At 40.5% G+C, this 12,417-nt stretch overlaps 1 protein-coding gene across 11 annotated transcripts in view; it reads right to left on the reverse strand.

Annotated features, from left to right (window-relative positions):
• Nucleotides 1-12,417, reverse strand: part of C3H1orf87 (chromosome 3 C1orf87 homolog) — a 78,577-nt gene that overhangs the window by 9,441 nt on the left and 56,719 nt on the right. For 9 of the 11 annotated variants that reach the window (XM_077892004.1, XM_077892007.1, XM_077892014.1 and 6 more), the window contains 2 exons: nt 9,894-9,958; nt 482-561 (listed from right to left, as the gene is read on the reverse strand). In XM_077892004.1, the coding sequence (XP_077748130.1) occupies nt 482-561; nt 9,894-9,958 (145 nt within the window). Of the gene's footprint in view, nt 1-77; nt 327-481; nt 562-9,893; nt 9,959-12,417 lie in introns of those variants that run through there. The other 2 variants (XM_077892011.1, XM_077892013.1) reach the window with 2 other exon arrangements.

Raw genomic sequence — 12,417 nt, forward strand, 5'->3', positions numbered from 1 at the left:
ACGGATTTTAACTGCTTGCCAGATTTTTTTTTTTTTTTAAATCAAAGAGCCCATTACATTTTAAAATGTGATGTCTGGGGAAAAGGTCACCCTCAGTTTCTGGAAGCTGGACTTAAGATGTTAAAATAGGTCTTATAACCATCTTTTATTTTGACAGCAGTTGGTGGATTGGTCACAGACTTTGGAAGGACACCTGTATACACGCTACAAGTCCAGTGTCTTGGGGCAGACAGCAGGTCCATCACTGCGTGTTGAGAGATTTCTGCTTCTGTATCAGCGGGGACAGGAACCAACCTACGCACTCCCAAGAGTTCTGCCTCCCTTCTCTGTTGGAGCAGAGTCTCAAAGTCAGACTAGCCTGACATCAAGGTGTTGGGTGGAAATCAAAAACCCGGAAGGGAGGCCCTCACCCAGCATGAGAGAATAGAAGGCGAAGGATGGGTGAAGCCCTTCCTCCAGCCCCATATAGCCAGGTGCATACCATATGTTCTGTTTTGCCTGGAGACATCTCAGGAACTTCAGCCGGCACTGCGGTGCCAGAGGTTTTCTTTACATGCTTCCCTGGGCAGGAAAGAAAAAAATGGAAGGGTTTAGTTTGGTCTCTTCATTTTAGCACATACTCGTATACACTCAGGCAAAGAGAATGTTGAGGCTCTGTTAACATGGTTGGCCCTGTGTTCGGTGATAGGGACACACTGGTAGAGAAAAACAGTCCTGGTACTGCCTTGATGGAGCTCACAAAGGGGAAGTAGATGCTAAATCACTCCTCAAATTGAGTATTTGGTTACAAACTACCATAAGCACAGCCAAGGGAAATGTGAAAATCTTTACACTTATTTTGAGATGGGGGTGGGAGTGCTGGACGATCAGAGAAGGCTTCCTGGAGGAAGTGACACTTAAACTGGGGGCCTGAGTGATGAATAGGAGTTTCCAGGTAGAAGTGATACTGGTGGTGCCTCCTACACCAGACTGTTCCAGATAAGCAGAGACAACAGCCTATAGAACCGCCTTGAATCCGGAGGGCTTTCACAGTGTGGAGTGTGGCAAGGGGCCTCTTTCCATAGCTTTGCCTCTTTACAGAGAAGTGGGAACATTTGCCTCTCTCTCCATCCAGGTGTGTGCCTGAAGGATCAGGTAAAAGCTTTGTCTTCCTCCTTCCTTGGTTCTTTCCGTGTTCACAGGTTATCCTGAACCCAGGGGAGTCTACTGTCTGGGTGCTACTTGCTCAGGCTGCTGCCTTCATGCATAGAAGACATTTCCTTAGGATCCAGGAAAAAGACACGCAGACTTTCTGCTCAGGTCCTCTTAGGCTTATTATGGGTATCATTCATTCATCATTAGCACCTCTGGTGCCTTACTCATTTATTTTACAAATCCATGCAATGGCCATCCAGTACAGATTTCTGGGAGCTTCAGCTCCCATATTTAGCGCGTAATTCAAGTCTGCCAAAACAAATGCACACTGTTTCTGAGTTGTGACTCACTACTTTCAGCAATGATGGTTCAATCAATACGTTTTTTTAAAAGGGTGGAGAGTGGCAGTGTAACCTAATGGTGGAGAGTGGAGGCTCTGCAGCCAGATGCCCTGGGTTTGAGTCCTAGCTCCTTTCTCTATGAGCTGCATCACCTTGGGCAGGTTACTGGTCCTCTCTGTGTCTCACTCAGTGTCCACTTCTGTAAAAGGTGGCTAATGCCGCCCATAGATAATCGTGAGGATTAAAGGGGCTAGAAAATAAAGCAAATACCTAGAACATAGCAAATGCTCAATAACTGTTAACTAAGAGTGCCATCTATGTAAGGAGGTTCATGTAAGTCAACTTATATATCGGATTAAAAAGCCTTTTGTTGCACTTTGAATATTACACCTATGAATTGTTATGAATCCTCTCCCTCAGTTTCTTGGTGAAGACAATGTGACTTAAAAATATCTGAAGCCCCAGCACCCAGCATTAGAATAAGTACTCAGTACATACTTTATAGATTAAGTGAATGACCATGTGAATGGGTGATTTGGGGTTTAGAAATTAAAGCTGCTGCATATATAGTTCTATTTATCCCAATTCCTTTTCAGGCCCTACAGGAGAAATTTTTCTTCACATTTCTTTATCATCTGATCCTTAACCCAGATGCTGTATAGAGCAAAACTTAATAGATGCTTAATTAGAATCATGATAGCCAGTTGAGGCAGCCCCTTCAGGGCAGATCTGTTTTAATTGCTGAAAATTTGTCACGGGAACCCATCATCACCCCTGGCACCTGTTTATTTCACCCAGTATGTGAAAGAAAAGCTTTCTGGTTACTGTAGGTGAAAAAAGATTCCAGTTACTCTGAATTATCAAGTTTGAGATTTAAAAGGATTCTAGAAACAGTATTTAGCATATAAAATAATCTTTGGTTTATTCAGATCTGAATGCTAATCCTGATTCTTCCCTTTACCAGCTGCAAGCTTTTAGATCCTAATTTCATCAGTTGTGAAAAGGGAATGATACCAGCAGTTTGCAGGAAGATTGTGGAGATTAAAAAAAAGTTACTCACAGAAAATACTTAATACAGGGAAGATGCTCAGTGCAAGGGATGATCATCTGTTATTGTGTTAACCTTATTATATGATCTTCAACAAAGATTATTATAGGATCTTCAACATTAATTATTATGTGCCAGGTATTTTTCTGAGCACTGCTCATGTACATTGTCCCTTTTAGCATAAGATCTAGAACCTAGTCTTTGCCCCAGGCCAGTTTCTCTCTGGTGTCTGCACCTCTCAAAGTTCCATTAGGAGAAAATACATACTAGTCTCCCCGGTCTCTCTTAAGCTCCCCTTTCTCCTTTCTAATACCTATGAGCATATAAAAAGGTAATGGTTTGCACGTGTAAAAATGGTTTGAGAAACCCGAGGCTGGGTGGATTTTTTTTCTTTCTAACACAGCAGGAAAGATAAATAATAACCATCTGTCTAGTCTGCCAGTTGATGATTTGTACGGGAGGAAATAAGCCAAGCTGGCTTCTAGAGGTTTCCAGGTGTTGGAAGGGCCAGGTTTTACAGGACTTCCAGTGAATTCTGATAGTCACGCAGCCAGTGCTCCCATCCCCCCCGCACTAATGACTTGAAATCAGTGGTCTTCAGGGCTGCCAGCTAACATGCTCCCACCTGGGGAGCTTTAAAAATTACCAGTGCTTGGGCGGCACACCAGACCAATTAAATTAGAATCTCCGGGGGTGAGAACCCAGCTCGGGACAGGCTAAGGAATTCCCTAGGTAATTCTAAAGTGAAGCCACAGGAGAAAACAACAGATTTAAATAAAGACTTCTGGCTTCATTGGACCTAGTGAATGAAACTTTTACGAGAAGGAAACACAAATAAATATACTTTAAATATCTACATATGCCAGACATCTCTCACAGGTTTTCTTATTTACTCTGAAGAATAACCCTGTGAGGTAGAAATTATCTCCATTTTACAAATGAGGGGACGGAGGCAATACCAGGTTCAGTTTCTTGCTTAAGACAACCGAGGTAGGGTTAGGGCTGGGATTCTAATCCATTCACTCGTTCAACAAACATCCATTAAATGCTAACTGTGATACCATGACGAACAAGACAGAATCATCCCAGGGAGTGCACATTCCAGTGGTGAGGGCAAACAGATCTGTAAAATGACATCAAGTAGCCATAAGTGCTAGAAACGCAGCTAAGGCCAATTATTGGGGGGGGGGGGGGGCGGTTGGAAGTCTTGGCAGTTGCTATTTTAGGAAAGGGATTCACCAAAAGCCTCTCCAAGTGACATTAAATCAAAGACCTGAGAAACAAGGGAGAAAGACACGCAAATGTCTGCAGAAGGAGCATCTCAGGAAAAAGTTATCATAAACGCAAAGGTCATAAGGGAGGGAGGAGTGTTTGGTGCATTCAGGAAATAGCTGAGAGAAAAGACCAGCTGAAGCCAGATGAAAAGGGAAGAAAAGTGGGTTAAGTATTCACAGAACTGAAGAGCCTCATGGGCCATTCATGTGAGTGGAATTGTGTTTTGTTTTGTTTTGTTTGCTTCCATCATTCATTTTTCTATGGTGATTGTTCTCTTCATTAGCTCCCTCTAACAATAGCAACTATATTTTGCTTTGTGGGGACCACTCCTCCTCCATCCTAGTGCTGTGGTTTGGGAAGAATGATCCTCCAGTTCCAATTCCAAGCTTGGTCTCTGATTTTTTTTTTTAATTCATTTATGATAGTCACACAGAGAGAGAGAGAGGCAGAGACACAGGCAGAGGGAGAAGCAGGCTCCAGTCACCGGGAGTCCAACGTGGGTCTCGATCCCGGGTCTCCAGGATCCCGCCCTGGGCCAAAGGCAGGTGCTAAACCGCTGTGCCACCCAGGGATCCCTTGGTCTCTGATTAGTTGAAGATAGTCATGGTATCCTAATCACAGTCTTGGTTCAAAGGTAGACATAAAACTCAATCTAATCTAAGTCTCTGAGACTAGAGGAGACATCTGCTACAGTTTCTCAACTTGTAAAATTCTCTCCTTCTGGGAAGAACTGGCCAAAAGAGAGAGAGCTGTGAAGATATGATGACCTTGGCTGCCATAGCTATTTTGTTATTGAAGAAGTGTCTGGAGTAGTTGAGGTACCACCAAGTAGAGCCTGAAGATCATGCCAGCACGATATACAGTAGAGCAGAGAGCCAGAAAGAAACCAGGTCCTGGATTTTGATATTTTAATGACTACAGCAAATCAGCCTATAGTTCTTGCTGCTGCCAGAGTTTTCACTTACATAAGCCTATAAAGAGTCTAAACCAACTGCGTTGGCTTTTCTGTTCCTCCAATACAAATAGTTCTAAGTAGGAATTACTATGGATTTTTTTTTTTCTTAATAAAAGAGAGGTTGAACTCTTAGTCATTTTTCTGTGTTATCTTGAGTGATAGATCTTCAAGAGTGTTTGCGGGATCAATGAGCCTCCGAGGCTACCATCATTCTCTCCAATCTCCCCCCATTAACAGCCTTGCTATAGCCCTGCTCTGTGCTTCCTGCTTTTTCCTCCTATTCCTCACTCACAGGCTCCATAGTGAAGAGATTCAAAGTTGGAGCCTTACTTCATTTTTGCGAAATACTATTTTAGACCTCAGACCATAGCATGTTTGGAGGGGGTGTAAGCTCTTTTGTATTTGTCTTCAGGGGGATTCACAGGACTTCCTGGATCTGTGGCTTGAGGTCTTCTATCACTTTTGGAAATTTCTCGGTCATAATTGCTTCAGATATTGCTTCAGCTCTATTCTCTTCCTCCTATCTTTCTGTGATTTCATTATATGTATACTGGATATTCTTGCCACTTCCTATATGTCTCATACACTTTTTTGGTATGTTCTATCCTCATTGCTCCTTCATGCTTCAGTCTGGATGTTTCTTGCTGAACTATATTCCAGTTCCAATTCTCTCTTCAACTATACTCAACCTCTTTCCTATTCAACTCACTTGGTGAGTTTTTAAAATTTAGTTTTTATATTTTTCAGTTCTAGATACTCTATATATATTCAAATTACTTGCCGAAATTCTCCATCTTATCCATTTTCTTAAACGTATTAGTTACAGTTATTTCAAAATCCATGTCCTGTTTTGTATCATTCCTGATTATTTGTAATTGAATGCTGGACATTTTATATGAATAATTCTAGAGATTTTTATATGATAACTTCTTCCAGAGGGTTTTTTTCTCCTTTCTTTCTGGTATTCAAATTCCAAATAATAGCTTTCAAAGAGATACTGTTTTGTATTTTAACTACTCTTCTAGTTGATCTTGCCAAGAGGTCTGATTGCTGTAAACTAGTCCATCTAGGGCTTAGCCTAAATCACAGATATTATTTATGTGATTATCATGTACATTAAAAAACAAGTTCATAGGATTCTTGTGAGTCCAAGTGAAATAAAATTTGTGATATATAAAAATGAGTCACTTTGATAGGCTACTATAGAATCTTTGAGTGAAAACAAGCCCCAAGAATGAGAAAATTCACAATTCTTCACACCCAAAAATGAGTAGCTGCCTTAGTGTCTTATAATATACCTTCTTTCCTTTCATAACACTCACCTGTGGAGCTAAAAAACAGGCAAATAAAATGCCTCCCTTAGTGCCAAAGAGCACTTAATTATCATAGCTCCAGCAATACAGAAATGGGAAGAGATTAAGGCATTAACTTTCTCAGTAAGCAGTAGGTCATCACAACAACAATCAGCAATGGTATCACTAAAGTCCTGTTGCTCTGTAGGGTGCCAAATAGCCTTAAAAAATTTGTCTGTCAGACTTCTAATCACCTTATCAGAGCAATAGGGAAGATATTTTTTATTTCATATTTTCAGTTCATTTTAGAGATGAAAAAAATGAGTCCAATAGAAGAAAAATAAATGTTCCAATATAAGGTGGCTATTTGGTTGCAAAAGTGAGACTTTGATCCTTCTTTTTATACACTTTTCCATGTAAACCATTATGGATTGCATTCTGTCCCCCTCAAATTCATATTTCAGACTTTAACCCCTAGTACCTCAGAATGTGACTGTATTTGGAGACAGTCCATTTAAAGAGGTGATTCAGTTCAGTTGAGCTCATTAAAATGAAGATACCAATCTGACTGGTGTTTTTATAAAACCAAAAATTTGGACACACAAAGAGACACCAGAGATGTACAATGCATTGAGAAAAGACCATGTGAGGACACAGTGAGAAAGAAGCCATCTGCAAGCCAAGGAGAGAAGCCTCAGAAGAAACCAAACGTGCTTACACTAGGACTTTGAACTTGTAGTCTCCAGAACTGTGAGAAAATAAACATCTGTTGTTTATGCCTTTCTAACAAACTAATGCATTGAATGACTTGGCTTATATTAGAGAGAGAAGGAGAAAGTATTTGATTCATACATTTGTTCTTACCACCTTTTGATATACTTGTCTTTTCAACAAAACTGAGTTCTCTGAAGTTACAGATGACAGCATGAAAGATGAACCCTCAGTCGATGTGACTCTTGATCTTCTAGCACATCTCTTCTATCTCTTTTCTCTAACGTTGGGCTGGGGATCTACTACTATATTTCCCAGATACCCTGGCTCACTGGCTTTAGGCTAGATTCCAACAATGGGAGACAGTTGGAGGGGGATTAGACTGTGAGGAGAATAAAAGTACTCTCTTCTTATTTTTGGAGTTTGTTAGTATTTGTTCAGCATCATGGGAGAGCTATTGCTGTTGCTACAGCCTTTGGTAAACTTTGAGCTGTCAAGAGAAGCATCCTGGACCTCACTCTTAGGTCTGAATGAGACTCCTTAAGTGTTTTTCAACATTTTTAGCATTGGTCATATGTGAAAATCCAAAATTTAGACACAGGACATCCCATTCAGTAGGCCCATCATTGACCACATGGTGCTTTGTTAGAAATCCAAGCACCAGCCCCATTTGTAAAGGTCGGAGTTTCTTTTTTTTTTTTTTTTTTTAAATTTTTATTTATTTGTGATAGTCACAGAGAGAGAGAGAGAATGAGGCAGAGACACAGGCAGAGGGAGAAGCAGGCTCCATGCACCGGGAGCCTGACGTGGGATTCGATCCCGGGTCTCCAGGATCACGCCCTGGGCCAAAGGCAGGCGCCAAACCGCTGCGCCACCCAGGGATCCCAAAGGTCGGAGTTTCAAACTATGTGGTGTTCCAAGGATCAGCTGCATGGCACCTCCTTCAAAATTCTTTCTCTAGCTGCTTGCCATATTCTTGGAGGTCCTAGAATCAGCTATGCAGTAGCACTGGCCAAGATTCTGCTAATAGTACACTTTTCCCAATGTTTCTTTAACCCCAAGAATGAGAGCTGCTTTCTACAAACTACTAATCTCTGGGTTGCCTCAACTCTCATGGGTTGAATTGCGCCTTCTGACACAGCTACCACTGGTACCTGTTAATGTGACCTTATTTGGAAACAGGATCTTTTTATATGTAATCAAGTTACCATGATATCATTCTGGATTAGGGAGAGTCCTAAATCCAATGAATAGTGGTGTCTTTATATGAAAAAGAAGATACAGAGAAGACACAGAAGAAACAGAGAGGGAAGAAGACCATGTGAAGACAGGGGCGGACAGTTGATTTAAGAAACCACAAGCCAAGGAATGCCTGGGAGCCATCAGAAGCTGGAAAAGATAAAGAAGAGCTCTTTCTTAAAGCCTTCAAAGGGAGCATGGCTCTTCTGACACCTGGGTTTCAGACTTCTAGTCTCCAGAACTGTGAGAGAATAGATTTCTGTTATTTTAAGCCACATAGTCTGTGGTACTTTGTAATGGCAGCCCTAAGGAAATGAATCCACACACCATCCTCTTTTTTGCTCTTTCAAACTAATGTTTGTGCAACCAGTCCTCCAATCCTCTGTTATAAATTCCCTGTTTGAAATACCCAGCAGGGTTTCTGTTCTTCTGCTGGAATGCAAGCTGAGATACCATCCCTCCCCTCAAACTTTTGGTACCTTGTATTTTGATCCAAAAGGTAATCAGCAAATAGTTGATGGATGTAGTAAATAGAGAAATTGCAACAGCAGATTAATATCAATGCATATTTTTTCACCTGTCATATTTAAAACTTGTTAATTGCTAAATATTTTGCCCAAATTTATCTTTACAATTTCACTTAATATGTTTTGGAAATTTTCCTGTATCAAGGCCAGCCATGTTACTTTACAGCTGCATAATTTTATCAATTGGATATACCATAATTTAATTAAATTACCCCTAAAGGATTTCTCATTGTTTCTATTCCTTTTTTTTCTTTTTAAGATTTTATTTATTTATTCATGAGAGACACACACAGAGAGAGAGGTAGAGACACAGGCAGAGGGAGAAGGAGGCTCCATGCAGGGAACCCAATGCAGGACTTGATTCCGGAACTTCAGGATCACACTCTGAGACGAAGGCAGGCACACAACCACTGAGCCACCCAGGAATCCCTCATTGTTTTTATTCTTATTTTTAATTTTTAAAACATTTTAATTTCCATTTTATAAGCATTTACCAAAAAATGCTTCACTAAACTGTATTTTATTTCTAATTTTTTTAATTTTAAAAATTTAAAAATTAATTAGTATCTATATGTATGTATGTATGTATGTATGTATGTATGTATGTATGTATTTTGTGAGACGCCAGTAGGATAAGTACCTAGCTGTGGGATTCCTAGATTTAAGGAACTATGCAACTGAAATTCTAGTACTGTGCACTTCTTCTATAAGCGCTGCATTCATCTGAAAGGGCTCTCACTGGAGAATGCTTCATGATATAACACAACTTGGAGAATCATGCCTTTTATGATTTAACTGGCCTAAAACAATAGCCAGTAAGGCAATTCTGATTCTTCTTATTTTTCTGCACTGCTGAGCCATTTACATTTCTGAGAGCAATGAGATGAAACCCAACAAGCAGGGACACCTGGGTGGTTCAGTGGTTAAGCATCTGCCTTCAGCCCAGGGCATAATCCTGGAGACCTGGGATCGGGTCCCACATTGGGCAGGGAGCCTGCTTCTCCCTCTGCCTGTGTCTCTGCTTCTCTTTCAATTTGTGTCTCTCATGAATAAATAAATAAATAAAATCTTGAAAGAGAAAGAAAGAAAGAAAGAAAGAAAGAAAGAAAGAAAGAAAGAAAGAAAGAAAAGAAAGAAGAAAGAAAGAGAAAGAAAGAAAGAAGAAAGAAAGAGAAAGAAAGAAAGAAGAAAGAAAGAGAAAGAAAGAAAGAAAGAAAGAAAGAAAGAAAGAAAGAAAGAAAGAAAGAAAGAAAGAAAGAAGAAAGGAGAAAGAAAGAAACCCAACAAGCAAACCACTGGAGCAAAGCAACAGAATCAACAGTAGCTCTGAGAAATGGGAGGCCTCTCAAGGAACAAAATCGCCAAACTTACCTGCAGGCAAATCATGTGACAAATCAGAGAAAGCTTTGCTCAACAACTCAACGAAGTTCTGCCATCTGTGCAAGAAAAGGAAACAAGTACTGGTTATCAACGTAGAAAGCCCTGGAAGAATGTGCAGTAGAGGTCAGTTTATATTGATATATTGATAGTGATATTGAAGGCGATTTTTTTTTAAGACTTTATTTATTCATGAGAGAGAGAAAGAGAGAGAGACACACACACAGGCAGAGGGAGAAGCAGGTTCCATGCAGGGAGCCCAATGCATGACTGGATCCCGGATCCCAGGGTCACGACCTGAGCCAAGGGCAGGCGCCCAACCGCTGAGCCACCCGGGCATCCCTGAAGGAGCTTTTTGATACCTGTATCATTCAGGGTATTAACTCAGGAAACAGAAATTACTATAGGTGTCTTTACTAGAAAGAGCTTTAATATAGGAAATTAGGTGCCTAAAAAATTATTGCAGGGGTTAGTAGAATGGAGGTTGGCATCTGACACTCGTTCAGGATCAGGCTTCACCAGTTCTGGAGACCAGTGAACTGCAGGAAATTCTGACTGATGTCTCAGTTGCCCTTGACTATGAGGTTGGTGACCAGGCCATACAAATTGCATTTTGGCCACTGCAAGAACTGATGCCTGCCAGGGTCTGGAGTGGCTACTACTTCAGGAAAATAAATACTTAAAATATCCCTGTCCCCACCTCTACCCCTTCTGCCTTTCAAATCTCACGCAATTGCATCTCACTGATGGAGCTTAAATCAATTCCAGAACCTTGGTGTCAAGGGAGTTAGAAATGTTCTTTTGTAGCCTTCCCAAGAATGGGAAGTATTGCAATACAGGAAAAAACAGGAGAGGATAGAAATGGGTTCTGAGTGCCAACAGACAATATTTAGCGAAATCCCCAAGCAGCAACCACATTAAGCAATTATGTGCATGGGACAATCAGGGAATCATTGAAGGCTTACAAGTAGTTTAGGAACATTTTGGCAGTGAAAATCACCTGCATTTGCTTGCCTAGCATCTATCCTCCATTTATATACAAATATGTTCTTCTCTGGGATGATGGACTACAATCAATGTCCCATAACCTACCCTGGCCAATGTTTTGACTCACCTTGCCTAAATAATCTCTATTACATTTATTACATAACTCATCCATCCTTCTTTTCCTCCTTCTCTCCCATTCCCTGTGTCTCTCATTAGTTTTTGGTTCAGGTTTTCTTTTTTCCCCCAGTTTGGTGTCTTACTTCATATCTTTTCAAAATATTTCTTTCTGCTTATGTTAACAAAAGGCAGTTTCGGTTGCTAGCAACTGGACTGCAACTGATAAGAATTTTTATCTCCTTCTTGCCCATCAGAAGTCAAGCAAATATGAAGGCCAAATTGTGAGCTACAGAAGCCCTGAATTTTCTGAAAGAGTCTAATGTCATGTGACCTTACTCTCTTTAAATAAAAATGATTCATTGTTTTGCTTATACTGCATAAAACTTTTCCTATACATGACATCACAAGTCAGAAAAGATCTTTGGTTGGTATGGAAATATGGCCTCTGGAGCTTCATGTCAGTTTGGGTACAAGAAAAGATAAAATGTGGGTATGCAGAATCACATGCCAGGTGAGCTGATGACAATGTCACCTGCTGAAGGGCTACACAAAAGAAAGTTGGAAAAACAGCAATGTCGAGAAATACCAATAATCATGCAAACGTTCGATATTAGCACAGATCTGAAAGTGAACTAGAGTGGAAGCATCTCCTGTCATCTATGCTTGCTGCAATCTGTCCTCTTAGGAGGACCAGCCTTAACTCCTGCCATCTTCTGACCCTGAGAAAAACAGCCCCAACAACACGACAACAAAAATCTAGATCCTTTGATGTTTCCATATTACATAACACTTATTTTTCAGAGCTGTTAGAAGTTATCAAATATGAGGTAAGGCATCTGGACAAGCGGTAGCAGAAGCCCTTCTTCCCCTTCTTGCATGGTGCCAATAGGAGGAGGGGGAGACTGTGGGAAAATCTTGTTAAGTATTGAGCCTGGACACTGCCTGTTTTAAATGGTGTATAGAACTTATGCAGCCAATGAAATCCTTGAGATCCTTCTAATTAATTTTTCTTTCTTCCATATTCTTTACATTACCCTAGGACCTGCAAAGAGCCATTGACAATTTAAATGTGAGAATGAGTTCCAGTTACCGTAACAGGTACTGTAATTCTATTCACAGTAGCAAGTGCCAAATTCCCAATGTAGAGTTAGAGAGTTCAGGAGGACAAGCTCTGTGGGCCTGATTTAAGATTCAGGCAGATCTGAGTTCAAATTCTAACTTGCACAGATTATTAAGTTAAAATGGCCTTTAGTAAGTGTTCTGAGTACTTCATGTGTATCACTATCTCATTTCATTTAGATAATCATCCTATGAACTGCACAAATGAGTTGCCTAAGGACACACTGATCAATGGGGTTGCCTGAATTTAAACTCTAGCTGTTTGACTCCAAATCCTGTACATTTAACTATTGTA

The sequence above is a fragment of the Canis aureus genome, chromosome 3 (genome assembly GCF_053574225.1).
Source record: "Canis aureus isolate CA01 chromosome 3, VMU_Caureus_v.1.0, whole genome shotgun sequence".
Taxonomy (NCBI): domain Eukaryota; kingdom Metazoa; phylum Chordata; class Mammalia; order Carnivora; family Canidae; genus Canis; species Canis aureus.